The 16,567-nt window shown below is 42.1% G+C and overlaps 1 protein-coding gene across 3 annotated transcripts in view; it reads right to left on the bottom strand.

Moving 5' to 3' along the window:
• dgkza (diacylglycerol kinase, zeta a) overlaps positions 1-16,567 on the bottom strand; it is a 463,144-nt gene that overhangs the window by 230,031 nt on the left and 216,546 nt on the right. For all 3 annotated transcript variants that reach the window (XM_073049180.1, XM_073049179.1, XM_073049178.1), the window contains 10 exons: positions 11,943-12,038; positions 10,106-10,183; positions 9,272-9,328; positions 7,236-7,304; positions 6,025-6,096; positions 5,005-5,121; positions 4,834-4,905; positions 3,568-3,663; positions 2,032-2,114; positions 77-137 (listed from right to left, as the gene is read on the bottom strand). In XM_073049180.1, coding sequence (XP_072905281.1) covers positions 77-137; positions 2,032-2,114; positions 3,568-3,663; positions 4,834-4,905; positions 5,005-5,121; positions 6,025-6,096; positions 7,236-7,304; positions 9,272-9,328; positions 10,106-10,183; positions 11,943-12,038 — 801 coding nt within the window. The remainder of the gene's footprint in view (positions 1-76; positions 138-2,031; positions 2,115-3,567; positions 3,664-4,833; positions 4,906-5,004; positions 5,122-6,024; positions 6,097-7,235; positions 7,305-9,271; positions 9,329-10,105; positions 10,184-11,942; positions 12,039-16,567) is intronic.

The following is a 16,567-nucleotide window of genomic DNA, read 5'->3' as shown; positions in this document are numbered from 1 at the left end:
AATGTCATTTTAGACTTTAATTGGCTAATTCACAAAATAAAGAAAGTAAGGGAGCATCTTGAGTATAAACACTTACAGTCCCATCACCTCCACAGGCCAAAATTCGTAAATTCTGTACCTTACGGTATAATTCCAACCTGCAAAGAACAAAGCAAGACTTAATAAAAACACAGACTTTGAAGGAAGCATTAACTCGTTAGTCCTCAGAGTTGTGATCACAGATTCATCTCTAGGGTTTGGAAGCTGTAAACAGTGGGAAATCTCTCTCAACAATCCTCTGGAAAGTGCAACTAGAGCACCATCTAAAGGAGCTTAGTTAAACACCATCAGAAAATTCTTCAACTCAACTCATGAATGAGTGGGTTACTTTCGTTTTAGTCTTACCTAGTCATTTCAAAAATTACAAATCTGATAACTTTTCTTTTTACAATTGAGACTGGATATATATCGTAATTTTATGCATATTTTATAGAACTTAATGCACAATGAACCATACTTTATTTAAAACTTCTCAGGATAAAGATTTTAAAAAACACAAGGATGCCATCGATAATCTGATAAATTATTCAAGGTTAAAGAGTAGTTATTGAATAACAATGTAAACTCAGCAATGACTATTCAAGTTATCTGAATCTTTGTCTTGGTTAACTAATTTGTGTCTGCAGCAAGCATTCCCAAGTAGAAGAGGGATCACTTAGAACAGGGGTGTCAAACTCATTTTAGGTCACGGGCCGGATTGAGCAAAATGCAGCTTCATGCGGGCCGGATCAGTCGGACGCGTGCGAATGCAGCTTTCATTGCCTCCGTTTTTTCAGCCTGCTCTCATGTGTCTCAGTCTCTGCTATAACTACAAAGTGTTTCACTTTACAAATTCCGTTTCTTATGAAGAAGACTGCCGAATAAACACTAAAAACCCTGAAAACCTGGTACCTGAATAAACTCAGCATTAGCCATATCATACGCCATAGGCGCTTCGATTACTGGGGCCAGCTTTAATGGTAATTACCGTAGATATTATCTCGCGGGCCAAAGATAATTCCACCGCGGGCCTTGAGTTTGACATATATGACTTAGAAAGTCATCCTCCTCTCCAACAACATTGCTTACCTTATGTGCAGAATACCACCATTACCACACTGCTTTAAGCTTCAGTGCCCCAAAATAACCCTAATTAACAATCACTCTGAAAGGATCTGTCAGTTCAGTGACAATCTCATCGAATTTGAGTTCATTCTGCCTGTTAAGAAGCACATCTCTCCACAAACTGGTCTGTGCCGACTAACCCAACTACTCTCGCCTGCATATGCCTTTGTTGGATTCAGATAAACCTGGTTCCCAGAAGAACTGGTTTGAGACAGCAAGTATCACCTATTTCTTTTTTTAGAACAAAGCTGAACTAAAGGCAGACTTCTATTAGTTTCACCAATCACATCAGTGTGGAGGATCATTCACACACATCAGTGTGGAGGATCATTCACACACATCTGATAATAATTGCTGGAATTTTTAGGTGACCATCTCCCAATGTACTAATACTTACAGACAAAAGTTAACCAAGCACAAGGGAGTCAACCTGGTCAATGCACACGGACTAATATTCCCCCTCTCTCCCCATCTAAACAGTTTGCACTTGTGCAGATATGACGAGTCTGAGGAGAAACTATGTCAATTTCTAACAGAGAATGGAGAAGGCTTTGGAGGGAGTGATTGTACATTGCTGCCTCTTTCAATAGTGTTGAATGCCAGGCAGCTTAGGCACAAATGCGCCGTAAAACAAATCGCTACTACCCGATATTAAGGGAAGGATCCCTTAGGAAAACTCTTACACAAGAAACTGACTGTAGTGGGGCTTTTCCCCATTTAAGATAATATCTCTGCCCAAGTCAAGTTGCTGTTTTTATGACAATCCCTATTGGTGTTCATATCTTTCTGGTTAGCAAAATAATGTCTTCCTTTCTGCCCTCAACCAAAAGTACTCCCAACTTGCTCTCACCCAAGAGCGTGAAACTTGAATGCTTTCCCTATACTTACGCATCCTTTGGACTTCCCTGACACATATCAAACACTTGTCTTGGATTCAGATACCACATGAACGATTGGATAATCTTCGCCCCCTGCAAACGAATGGAATAAATCAAATAAATTGTTAGTGAACACTGTCTCCATGTTTATATAATGTGCACATTAAAACTACAGTATCTTAATAAACTGACTTGCCTTGCCAACTTGAAGCTGTTAAGATCTGCTCTGTGACAGGCCAATACCAAATGCCATAAATGGGACATGCAGTTACTGAAATGCAGTACTATAGGGGACAGTGTTGCATCAGGTAGAACAAGGAACTGGGAGTCCAACAAATTCACTGAAATCCAGGAGTGGCCATATAGAGAATGGTAAGGTGACAACATAAAATCTTGAATTAAACTATACTATACAACTAACTATGTTTCCCTTGATGGCATTTATTCTATTTTCCATAAGATCATAAGATACAGGAACAGAATTAGGCTATTCGGCCCATCAAGTCTGCTCCACCATGTCACATTTTCCCTCTCCTGCCTTCTCCCCGTATCCCTTCATGCCCTAACTAATCAAGAATCTATCAACCTCTGCCTTAAATATACCCAATGACTTTATCCCCACAGCCACCAGTGGCAATGAATTCCACAAATTCACCACTCTTTGGCTAAAAAAATTCAATTTGAGTTGTCTGATTAAGACTCCATGAAATTGGGAAGGAACCTAAAGTAGTAGCTGGAGATTATCGGTACAGATTATTACATTTACTCTGATGTTCAAGGCATAATCTCTTCCCCTTTCACCCGAAGGTGCTGGCTCGTGTGGGGTTCTGAGTCAATAACAACTTACTGCAAACCTGACCAGTCTGCCCTGAGAACTTGGAGCTGATTACTGTCAAGGCAGTCAGCTGCCAGAAGCATCATTCACGTGCAGGTTCTGTGTGATTGCAAGAACTCAAGCAGAATTTCTTCTTCCTGTCCTTCCTGATTTTACGGGCGTGAAGACCAATTGTAGAAGCACAGTGACACTTTGACAGTTCTGCAAGCTTTTCTTTCCCATCGTCAACGTAAGAGAATCTGGAAATCCGGAGCAACATACACCAAAATGCTGAAGAAACTCAGCAGGTCAAGCTGCATCTAGGGAGGGAAATCAATAACTGGCATTTTGGGTCGAGACCCTTCTCAGTCCTGATGAAGAGTGTCGGCTTGAAATGTCCACTGCCTATTTCCCTTTGTGCATAGATGCAGTCTGACCTGCAGAATCCCTCCAGTATTTTGCTGTGTGGGTGCTCTTTTCCACCAGCACCAGGTCGTGATGCAGCACCTTCTGTCCCCAAATCATATTTGCACGAGATTAGAAATAAAGGAAAATAGATTTTTAAAAAAGGGGAAGTTAGAAGCAATCAAGCAATGTCCCCAATAACTCCAATGGAAATAGCTAAAAAGGTTTACAGCACATTCTTATCTGAGAATGTCCACTAAGATTCCTTCCTTTGTTTCTGCGGCAAATAATGTATGAACTACTCCGACAGACAGAGGAAGCAGGCACCTGATTTCCCCCACTCTTTGGATTAACGAACACCAATAACGGCTTCATCAGTGAAGAGGGGATGGGTTTGATGATAAAAGGCCTCCATCTTCCTTCCTATTTCCAAAGGAGAAAATGATTAGTTACAGAGCAGAGTTATCCTCCAACAGTAATTATCATTCTAAATGATCTGTTCCAGATACAGCCCAGCATTTAAAAATACGTTTAACTGACAAGCTGCATTAATGAAGATTTTGAAGTATATACAAGCTGCATCTTGATGCAGACCTAAGCTCGTTAACTCAGATGTTCCACAGGGGCAATGAAAGACATCAATAGGTTACATTTTAATACAAGAATTTCGCTCCACACTTGAAACGAGGAAGTGGGAACTTAATAAGAACAAATTGCGGGAGAAGAATTACTGAAGGCAGGACTGAGGAGAGTTTAACATCTTGATGCAAAGAGAAAAACAATGCAGAATTGTTTATGAAAGAACAATCAAATATGATACAGCCACTCAGATGACTTCTGCATAACAGTCAGTCCACAGCATGAATTAGACATACTCAAACAATTATTCCTCTTTGAAATGCACTTATGCTGGTTGGACAATAGGAGGCACAACAGCTCAAATACAGGATATAGCAGTTTCAGTTGTGTCCATTTAGAGACCAAAACTAGTTACGAGCACAGGGAGAAACTGCTATTCTTCTCAAAGGCAATGCAATACAATTCCGCAAGAGCAAACAGCCTTGGTTTAATCTGAGGTTTCAAGGACAGGATCTTCTAAAAGTGTTACTCCTTAAAAGGAGGAAGGGGAGAAAGGGAGCTGAAGAGGCCAAGGGGTAGATGCGGATGAATTTGGAACTCTTTTAAAGATTTTTATCTAGTCACCAATTATGAAGAGGCAATAAACGCAGTCGGAACCTGGATGAATTGTCTTGTTCTCTTTATCCATCCATTCCCCCACGTCATTTTGATTTTGCTTACAAAAGGTCTTTCACCCATTATTCCCCAGTGCAGCAGATGGAGCACTGGAACTTGCAACAGCGGAGCTCCTCTGAAACATTTCACAACAGCTCAAACCTATCACCGCCGTTCCAAGGGACGCAAGAATTGCCACTATTTGTCAGTCATACACTAAGAACGAACTTAAACAATAAAAAGAATCTGCTTTCCCCTGTCCTACCAATAACTCAAATGTTCCCATTCTATCACCAAATTCAGATTTCCATTGCAGTAAACTACTGAGCAAAAATTCAAAATAAAACATTTGATGCTTACCTCAGCTCCTTTCTTACTGGACTTCCTTTTAAAAGAGGTTCGCTTTTTCTTTTTACTCGATTTCAGTGAATTCTGGTGGTTGCAGGAGAAGAAAGGGCGATAACTTTAGGGTTGGTGGCAATCAGAGGTCAAGCTGAGAAAAAATAAGACTCCTCAAGAGGTCCTCCTTACCTGAGCTCTCCTAACTCGAATGATCCAAGTGGGTGGAATAATGACTGCAGCGTGGGCACCCAGTGTACAGGGCTCCTCAATCTGTTGTAGCATGAAGCAGGTCACCTTGTTGTGATACTGCAGGAAAGGTGACACCAGACACTTTGAGTGCTCATTTTATTCCTCTCCCTCCATCTTTTCATCAGTTGTGCTTTTCAACACCGTATTGCACTGTACTGACATGTTAGTGATTAACCTAATTCTGATTGATCTAACTTCCATTAATGCCCCCTCCCCTTTTTACCCATCCCTTATTTATCTATCTATCGATTTATTTATTTATTTATTTATTGTTTTTTCCCCTTTTTTTCCTTCTTTTCTCTCTCTTTTTTCTCCCTGTCCCTCTCACAATCACTCCTTGCCGGCCCTCCATCTCCCTCTGGTGCTCCCTTCCCCCTTTCTTTCTCCCCAGGCCTCCCATCCCATGATCCCTTCCCTTCTCCAGCTCTGTATCCCTTTTGCTAATCAACTTTCTGGCTCTTAGCTTCATCCCTCCCCCTCGTGTCTCCTCCTATCATTTCAGATCTCCCCTCCCCCTCTCACTTTCAAATCTCTTACTATCTCTTCTTTCAGTTAGTCCTGACGAAGGGTCTCAGCCCGAAACATCGACATCGCTTCTCCCTATAGATGCTGCCTGGCCTGCTGTGTTCCACCAGCATTTTGTGTGTGTTGCTTGAATTTCCAGCATCTGCAGATTTCCTCGTGTCTGATTGATTTCGTATCTTCGTGTACATCAAATTACACTCTTATTTGATAAACAACAGGGATACCATTGATGGCCAGTAACCTAGAGAAAGGGCTTCCCAACCTATCAAGGGTATTCTGTCAATGCACCCAGCCAATGACACAGCAGAATACCCCAACCAATGTATTGATACCCTACGCACAGACTCACCCTGGAAGTAACCGCATGGCCCAGGGCCTGGTGGCTAGTAATACTGGGCCACAAAAGGTTTGCCCCAATAGAAATTTAAGACTTACTGCTTGTTTGCACCAGGAACAGCTGATTGCTACAATCTCCTTACTGTGAAAGGTAAACTTCTGCTGGAAACCCTGCAAAGGAAGGAAGAGTGCCAATCAGCAGATGATTCTCAAAGCTGACCAAGTCAGTTCAACATGTCCCTAGGGCAGCGGCTCAACAGCACAGCACGCACAACCTAAAACCGAAGGGCAACCCACTGTACAAGGGGCAGCCCGGTAGCACAGCGGTTAGCACAACTCTTAACAGTACAGCCAACACGGGTTCAATTCCCGCTGCTGCCTGTAAGGAGTTTGTACGTTCTCCCTGTAGGTTTCCTCCGGGTGCTCCAGTTTCCTCCCACTTTCTAAAGACGTACTGATTGGTAGATCAACTGGTTAGGAGTAGGCTAAGATTAAATCAGGGGATTGCTGGGCGGGAGAAGGGTGTACGGACAGGAGGAAGGAAGGAAGCCAATGGTACAGTGTTATCCAGCAAGCTTAAACCGCACAGTATTTAAAGCCACTCACAGATGAATTTAATGTCTCTTGTTGTTTTAAGCACAGGTTTTATTGGTGGACTGGAAAAATACTTCAGTCCAGAAAGTTCCTCTTCCAGTTTGCAAACAATTGCTCTCAAGCATACTTTTGCCCTCGAGGGAAACTTTTAAGAGGATTCTGTTTGAAGGCTCCAATAAATTACAGGATTCAAAGATCCTTTTAGATTTATAATTACCGTAGATGCTGTGATGGATGGAAATAAACAAATGTATTAACTGCTAGGTGGAGTATTAATCCAGGACGGTGTGCTCACAGACTGAACAAAATATTTAGCAGAAGCAGGCATTGAAGCCTCAGCAAGCATTGTATCAACACTAATTTTAAAGGGAACATCTCTTGATCTCGCATTAACATCACTGCCTCCCCTTTAGTTCCCAAAGCAAAACTGACATCCTCCTCCTGTGAAGCCAGCTTTATGACTGCCTTGATGCATGTGGTTTCAGATACAGTATCACCTTCAGTTTTAGCTAATACTTCTCATTTCCCACACCCTCTGGACAAGCTGGATAATAATCAAGCGATGATTCTCATTCAGGCCTTTGGAAACATGTATCCCAGAGAGGGAGCACTATAATTCTAATGAGTAGATGATGAAGTTGAGTTTTCACACTGCCTTTCCCTTGTCTCATCACCACAACGTGATTTCATTCCACTCCACTTTAGACCCCGCTCACCTTGCCACATTGCTTGCACTTCCCCTCCTGCCGCCTCCGATGAACCCAATGATGTCGGACAAACGTGGGCTGCAAAGGTAAAAGCGAAACAAAAGAGCAATAGGTCAGTGTGGCATCTCACCAAGAACCTCAGCGATAACTTTATGGCTTCACTCATGGTCTGGACCTCGTGCTTCACATTGAAAGAATGGCCAAGGAATACAAACAACTCAAGCTGCACCTCTCATTTCTAAAGTATCCTGGTATCATTTAAATCGTAGTTCCAAGCACTCAATCTATCAGTACAAAACTGAAGCATTTCAGAGATGGGGCTCGTATTTGGAGATAGAGTGTAAATTACATTTAATTATTTACATTGTTTTTTTTAAAATACCCCTGGTTTCCCTAACGCCTGTTACAAAACATGCTCAGTCTAATTTTCAGCAGTATTTTTATTCACATTAGCATATGTTTAGGCTTACAACTCTCTCAAATGACATCACTAGAACAATGTATGAAATTTATCTGCAATGAGATTTCTATCCCTTGTTAGTCTTGTGAATATTTCTTATTTACTTTGCCTGTTCTCCATCTCCCTCTGGTGCTCCCCTCCCCCTTTCTTCCTCCCAAGGCCTCCCGTCCCATGATCCATCCGCTTCTCCAGCTCTGTATCACTTTCGCCAATCACCTTTCCAGCTCTAAGCTTCACCCCACCCCCTCCGGTCTTCTCCTATCATTTCACATTTTCCCCTCCCCCTCCTACTTTCAAATCTCTTACTATCTTTCCTTTCGGTTAGTCCTGACAAAGGGTCTCGGCCCGAAACGTCGACAGCGCTTCTCCCTATAGATGCTGCCTGGCCTGCTGCGTTCCACCAGCATTTTGTGTGTGTTACTCTCAAAATAACCAGGTTTTACTAACAACTGTGCTTGAGACTGTTGTGTAAATATTTTAATAGGTCTTGTAGTTGATAGTGTTAAATGCCATCTTAACACCAATAAGAATAATTTCTCAGCTAGAGTCTTCATCCACGCCCACAGATACAGCATCACCATAAGAGAGGATCTATCCATCAAGACAATTTCCATAGGTAGAAGGTATCTAATGTAACTTCCTCATCAGACTCGTATACGGATCATATGTAAAGAGGCCCAATGCTTCCAAAAGGACGGGGTGAGCAAGATAAGCATGAACTTACTGTATGTCTATCCTTTATTAATAATTAACATTACATATTTTAAATTATTTTTTGAACAGGAAGACCAATAAATGAACACTGCCTTTCACATTATGAGAAGGCAGAAAGCAGATAAGCTGGTTAGGGAAGTTTGTTCTAGTTCTAAACCTAATGGACTTAATAAAACTTATACAATTCTTCACACAGGAGCAGTTGGCAAACACAACGAACATCCTCTCCATATTTCCTAATCATTACCTTCCACTTGCCTCCTCACCCAGAGCACCACCCTGTCCTTCGTCTAACTGCCTACATCCCAGCAACACATCAGGCACTTTCTTCAATATCGCTGGGCCAAAATTCCGAAACTCCTAACCCAGGAGCTTCACGGGAGTGCATTCACCACCTCCTTCTCAGCAGCAGTTTCAAAATTGTGGTATTGCTACAAGTTGCAAGATCGACTGAGAAAAAACACTTGTGCAGTCACTGGGGGTGGCTGATATTTGTTGTTCATCATGAGGATGAGTACGAACCAGTACTCCAAAAAGACAGCATTGATGACAGCATTGATGATGCAACCACCAGCACTTTGGACTATTGATGTCAGAATTAAATAAGTCATATTTTACTTCGCGGGTGCTTATTTTAAAAATGCACTGAGATGTAGCTTAGGTATTGTTCAAAGTAGTTATAGACTAGCAACTAGTCTAAAAATGTAGTCAGAAATATCAACTGATGACCTAGAACCTTAGCCACTCCTTGTATACTATAAACACCCCCAGATGTAAAGATGCTGTTAGCAAGACTTGTGGCTAATTCTAGCAGATCATGCACCATATCACATGACAACTATCTTTTATTGTGTTATATTAATTCATTTACCTCTCGAACATTACGTGATCCAGACTCCCGGAATGTTGGTTTACATCTAAAATTTATCTGTGGATTTAAAAACACAAAATAGCACTAGTCTTTTTAAAAAAAACAAGAGTAAACAGCCAAAACCAGGAAGACAAGAGATTAGTAATCCATTAAAAAAATTCCAGTAAATTTCAAATAACTGCACTGAGATGAAATTAAAATTCGTAGAGTCTAAGCAATGGATGGATTAACATTTGGAAATAGTATACAAAGAAGAATTCAGGATAACATAAAGACATTAGAGAAACTCAGCAGGTCAAGCAGCATCCATGGAGGGAAATGGGCAGTGAATGTTTCCAGTCAAGACTCTGTGTGTGAAGTGGAAACGTATCATTTTCCTGCAGGTGAAACATGGCTTCCAGATTAGTGTTAAATAATAACTTTAAAGGGAATAACCAAATTTTATTTTTTTTAGACTGAGGACGGTGTAAAATGCGAACAGAAAGGCCTCTGAAGTCTGTTAAAGTCTATTAAAAGGAAAAGACACAAAAAAAAAGGCTGGATCCTCTCAGAAAGAGTCAAGGGAAGATGAATTTGGCCAAAGGGAAGGAGATGAAATCAGCCAATCCTCATAACACAAGGGGGCAGTGATGAGGGAAGGATATTTGGAATGATCAAGCAGGTGTCAACTGCAATCCTCTCCAAAGCACTTAAATTTGGGAGAAGTACTCAAGTTACTTCTCGCCTATTAATAAAAAATAGATCACATGCAGAACATTTATATCTGCATGTCCATTGTGGTAAGGTAACAAATGCCATCTAACTCTACAGATAAAAGAGGTCCAAGATACTTGCTTTCTCTATATGTTCAATGCAGACTGTGTGAACCACGATCTTGCAAGCAGCACATTTCTTCCGTGACACCGATCTCTGCTGCAAAGTGAAGTAAAAAGAACGATCAACCGCAAAGTCCTGAATAGATGAAAGCTTTTCAGCTCCATGCCCTCCTCTTTCTAAATTACTTAGCTGCATTTCGCCTATGCAAGTTCCAGGAACTAAGAACTGATCATTCTTCTCAGTTTTCACTTACTACTACAGAGTGCAATAGGGTGGTGATAGACTGAACTGACAAAAAACAGTATTTCTTCATTTGGGGAAGTCATTTTACCTCTTTTCATTTAATGATGCAAACATTGCCAATCAGCATTCAAGGACCAGGGACCTAAACCCCTCCACCTTTCAATGAATTAATCCCTGAGCAGTTATTGCAATGAAATGTTCTGTGTGCCTTCATCAACACAAAACTTCTGCTTTGTTGGAACCTGTTTTTCTTTATGCTTTTAATAAGATTATAAATTGAATTACTGAGTGCTTAGCAAGACTGAATTTATAATTTATAATACCATAACAAGAGAAAACATGCAGTTGCTGGAAATCCGAGCAACACACACAAAATGCTGGAGGAACTCAGCAGGCCAGGCAGCATCCGTGGAAAAGAGTACAGTCGATGTTTCGGGCCAAGACGCTTTGGCAGGATCCCGTAACAATGCTGGAGCTTGTTCACCAGCATTTCATGTGTGTTACTTGTGTTTTTAACCTGTATTTTTCACAATACGTGGTGTTAGACTCCACCTACTGGTGGTAAAGCAATATAACAGTTACATAACAATTTATCATCTTTCATTTTTTTGGTCCAAGTGTTAAACATTCTATACCTGTGTGTCTTTAAATAGGCCCTTGCTTATCCCATGAATTTGTCTCATCTTGGCATAAAGGTGTCTGTTTCTGCAAAATTCATCTTAGTTCTTAGCTCCGTTGTTCTTTAGTTTCTGCTCATCCCCTAGTAGTAGGCTATTACCATGTGCACTGTGCCCGTTTCACTGCTTTAAACTTCCAATAAACAATTGTGAAACAACTCATTCATAGACTCCTAAAACAATCTGCGGATCTGACAGCAAGAGATCCGACAGCTTCTAAACCAAAATTACAAAATAACTCATTTTTATTTGTAACAGCCCACTAAGGGATCACATTTGTGCACATAATGTAGCTCAAAATTCAGCATTCACACTTTCAAAAAGGGGCATCGTGCCTGGGAACTGTTTGTTCACTAAAATCTTTCTTCCAAGATGACTATTACTTTTGAAAAATACTTATAGCAGATAAGCATTACACCTTGGCTGAGCGCCTAATATTCAACTGCATCTTCAATACCTTACCAGGACCAAAAACGTCTCTGTTATCTGCTTTGTAGCCTTATAAAGACATACTAAACTTTCTTTTACTGTCTGGTATTAAACAGAATCTAGATTCTAGTAGTCACATACGGCTAGGATAGCTTGCTTATCAAAATCTCTTACTTTCTAATCACATCTCATTTTGGAAAGAAAAAAGGGCAAAATTTATTTTGCCAGGATATCTGTATAATATTACTTTCATCACATTAATCTTTCAGTTTCAAACAATAAAGATACATGCATTGGTCACCAGAGGGCAGTGTTCACCAATACTGTATGAAAATAGACAATTTCCACAGACTAAAAATTGCCATCTGAAATTAATTTCAGTTTGAATTTACTGACAATGATCAAACACTCTTGGTGCTTCACTACATCAGAGGGAGAGTTTCTAGTTACTGCATGCACACTGACCTTCACCTATAAACCAAGACCAAACAATCAGTAATACTCACCAGCAATTTTGCAACACAGTTTTGTTCCCCAGCATAACAGAAGTCTCCAGATACATTGGTCTCGAACCAAACGTGTTCACCATACAGTGCATTTTCCTAAAACATAAAGTGACAGCATATCTATTAGCCAAAGACCAAGAAAGGGAATTACCAAAAACATACGTGAATTTTGGAAAGTCCAATCATAAAATTTGCAAGATACAGAATGAGTCGATTTACTCCATCATTTTCATGTTGGTTTTCTGTTTGGCATCCAGTCTGACCCAGCTTCCTGTCTTCCTCTTTAACCCTACAGGTCCTTCTCCTCCACCTTTATGTAATGCCTTTGTGACTACACTGATTGATACTGTTTCCATCACTCCTCAGGATAACAACATTCAGACAATAATTACCCTCTGGAAGAAAAATGTTCCCTGCACATTACCCCGGTCCTTGGCCCTCGACTTTAAACCTGCTCCTAAACATTGAACCTTCCACTAATAAGAACAGCGCCTCTCTAATATACCCTACCTCAATCATGAGAACTGTATCTTTCTTCATTAAATCTCTTTGCTCACAGAACTATTCAAGCTTCTCCAGTGCAACCTTATAACCAAAGTTCCCCATCTTGGGATCCATTCCAGAAATATTTTAAACACACTCTAATCTTCATAACCTTCAATAGTCCAGTCGTGATCTATAATATAACCACTATGTCTTTGATTCCTATACTTCTATGTATACAAACAAGAAGCCCAATTGGTTAACTCACCACAGTCTCAACCTGCCTGACCACTTCCAAGACAAATTAACAGATATATGCTCTTCCTACATAGTCTTTAGATGTGGACTATTTAATCTAAATAGTCTCTCTTTCTTCTGAAAGTTACCAGCATTGGGTTGAGCCAGGAGGAAAAGAAAGCCCATTCCAAGGTCTCCATGCTTAGGGAGAAGAATATAGTCTGGACTTTTAGCCAACAACAACAAAAGCAGGAAAGTCCCTCCATCACTGGGAGTTAAATCTTCCACAATTATAATCCAAGGATGCCTTGGCTTCCCTTTCATTAGCAAAATATAAATTGCAGGAAGAACTGAGTGGGCCTTAGCCAGAGTCTTCAGCGATTTGGGCATCGAGGGAGAGAGGAAGAGGACAGTCATCCTCAGTCATACCACCGATGCGGCAGAGAGGGCCTCAAGATGGCTGTGGCTCAAGAGAGGGGAGCCATGGAGTCATATGTAGCTAACCATCTGGAGACAAGCAGGGGTCTGATCAGCCCCGGTTGCGTCACCTGGAGAAGGGTGTATGATGTTGGAAGACCCGAAACACCCGATAATTCCAGGAACATCACTGATGATGTGTCCAGAAGCATCAGTAGATGCATGCACATAACAGTGGGCCAAGAAGGGTCTCAACCCCAAAAATCAACAGTCTCTTTGGCTCCTCAGAGGCTGCTTGATTGTCTGAATCCATCTAGCAGATGAATTTTTTGCTTCAGATTCCAGCATCTCCTGTGCTTCTCTTTCATTACAGACGCCAAGTATACAATTCCACACTCTTTGAATTATTGCTAGTCTGCAATTCTCACAGGGTCTACATCTCCTGGGCACCATCTACAGACAACACGTGTGCAAGTTACATTGACCGCCTTAACTTCTCCATTCCCCTCATCCAATCTAGCTCCTTAACCAGCAGTAGTCCGCTCGCTGACAGAACATCCCAACCTCAATTAGACAAGGGTGGTGGCCTTAAGGTCTGGGAGCCGACCTCCACCTTGCAGGTGCCAGATAGCAGCTTTCTGACGAGTCCTTATGCCCTTCTCTACATAGAAGATAGAATAGTACGGCATATTACAGGCCCTTTGGCCCACAAAGTTGTGACGACCCTCAAACCCTGCCTCCCATATAACCCCCCACCTTAAATTCCTCCATATACCTGTCTAGTAGTCTCTTAAACTTCACTACTGTATCTGCCTCCACCACTGACTCAGGCAGTGCATTCCACGCACCAACCACTCTCTGAGTGAAAAACCTTCCTCTAATATCCCCCTTGAACTTCCCTCCCCTTACCTTAAAGCCATATCCTCTTGTACTGAGCAGTGGACAGAGGCGCTGGCTGTCCATTCTGTCTATTCCACTTAATATCTTGTACACCTCTATCATGTCTCCTCTCATCCTCCTTCTCTCCAAAGAGTAAAGCCCTAGCTCCCTTAATCTCTGATCATAATCCATACTCTCTAAACCAGGCAGCATCCTGGTAAATCTCCTCTGTACCCTTTCCAGTGCTTCCACATCCTTCCTATACTGAGGCGACCAGAACTGGACACAGTACTCCAAGTGTGGCCTAACTAGAGTTTTATAGAGCTGCATCATTACATCGCGTCTCTTAAACTCTATCCCTCGACTTATGAAAGCTAACGCCCCATAAGCTTTCTTAGCTACCCTATCTACCTGTGAGGCAACTTTCAGGGATCTGTGGACATGTACCCCCAGATCCCTCTGTTCCTCCACACTACCAAGTATCCTGCCAATTACTTTGTACTCTGCCTTGGAGTTTGTCCTTCCAAAGTGTACCACCTCACACTTCTCCAGGTTGAACTCCATCTGCCACTTCTCAGCCCATTTCTGCATCCTATCAATGTCTCTCTGCAATCTTCGACAATCCTCTACACTATCTACAACACCACCAACCTTTGTGTCGTCTGCAAACTTGCCAACCCACCCTTCTACCTCCACATCCAGGTCGTTAATAAAAATCACAAAAAGTAGAGATCCCAGAACAGATCCTTGTGGGACACCACTAGTCACAACCCTCCAATCCGAATGTACTCCCTCCACCACGACCCTCTGCCTTCTGCAGGCAAGCCAATTCTGAATCCACCTGGCCAAACTTCCCTGGATCCCATGCCTTCTGACTTTCTGAATAAGCCTACCATGTGGAACCTTGTCAAATGCCTTACTAAAATCCATGTAGATCACATCCACTGCACTACCCTCATCTATATGCCTGGTCACCTCCTCAAAGAACTCTATCAGGCTTGTTAGGCACGATCTGCCCTTCACAAAGCCATGTTGACTGTCCCTGATCAGACCATGATTCTCTAAATGCCCATGGATCCTATCTCTAAGAATCTTTTCCAACAGCTTTCCCACGACAGACTTAAGGCTCACTGGTCTATAATTACTTGGACTATCCCTACTACCTTTTTTGAACAAGGGGACAACATTCACCTTCCTCCAATCCTCCGGGTACCATTCCTGTGGACAACGAGGACATAAAGATCCTAGCCAGAGGTTCAGCAATCTCTTCCCTCACCTTGTGGAGCAGCCTGGGGAATATTCCGTCAGGCCCCAGGGACTTATCCGTCCTAATGTATTTTAACACTCCACACCTCCTCTCCCTTAATATCAACATGCTCCGGAACATCAACCTCACTCATATTGTCCTCACCGTCATCAGGTTCCCTCTCAGTGGTGAATACCGAAGAGAAGTATTCATTGAGGACCTTGCTCACTTCCACAGCCTCCAGGCACATCTTCCCACTTTTATCTCTAATCGGTCCTACCTTCACTCCTGTCATCCTTTTGTTCTTCACATAATTGAAGAATACCTTGGGTTTTTCCTTTACCCTACTCGCCAAGACCTTCTCATGCCCCCTTCTTGCTCTTCTCAGCCCCTTCTTAAGCTCCTTTCTTGCTACCCTATATTCCTCAATAGACCCATCTGATCCTTGCTTCCTAAACCTCGTGTATGCTGCCTTCTTCCACCTGACTAGATCTTCCACTTCACTTGTCACCCATGGTTCCTTCACCCTATCATTCATTATCTTCCTCACTGGGACAAATTTATCCCTAACATCCTGCAAGAGATCCTTAAACATCGACCACATGTCCATAGTACATTTCCCTGCAAAAACATCATCCCAATTCACACCCGCAAGTTCTAGCCTTATAGCCTCATAATCTGCTCTTCCCCAATTAAAAATTTTCCTGTCCTCTCTGATTCTATCCTTTTTCATGATAATGCTAAAGGTCAGGGAGTGGTGGTCACTGTTCCCCAGATGCTCACCCACTGACAGATCTGTGACCTGACCCGGTTCGTTACCTAACACTAGATCTAGTATGGCATTCCCCCTAGTCGGCCTGTCAACATACTGTGACAGGAATCCATCCTGGACACACTTAACAAACTCTGCCCCATCTAAACCCTTGGAACTAATCAAGTGCCAATCAATACTAGGGAAGTTAAAGTCACCCATGATAACAACCCTGTTATTTTTGCACCTTTCCAAAATCTGCCTCCCAATCTGCTCCTCGGAATCTCTTCTGCTACCAGGGGGCCTATAGAATACCCCCAGTAGAGTAACTGCTCCCTTCCTGTTCCTGACTTCCACCCATACTGACTCAAAAGAGGATCCTGCTACATTACCCACCCTTCTCTGGACTATGACCACAGTAATGAACACCAGGCAACTATCTCCAGAACCATCACAGATCTCATCACGTCAGGAGGTCTCCTCTCCACAACCCCAGATAAGCAGGTCCAATGTTTCTGTTTGCTCATATCAGCTGGACACCATCCACTCTGCCCTTGTTCAGTGCCCACCTACATCCGACACACCTCTCCTGCCCTCTGCCATTCTGTTAGA

Source organism: Hemitrygon akajei, chromosome 6, assembly GCF_048418815.1.
Source record: "Hemitrygon akajei chromosome 6, sHemAka1.3, whole genome shotgun sequence".
In the NCBI taxonomy this organism is placed as follows: Eukaryota; Metazoa; Chordata; class Chondrichthyes; order Myliobatiformes; family Dasyatidae; genus Hemitrygon; species Hemitrygon akajei.
Note: the sequence above shows the minus strand (reverse complement) of the source record. Positions and strands in the feature narration are given on the sequence as shown.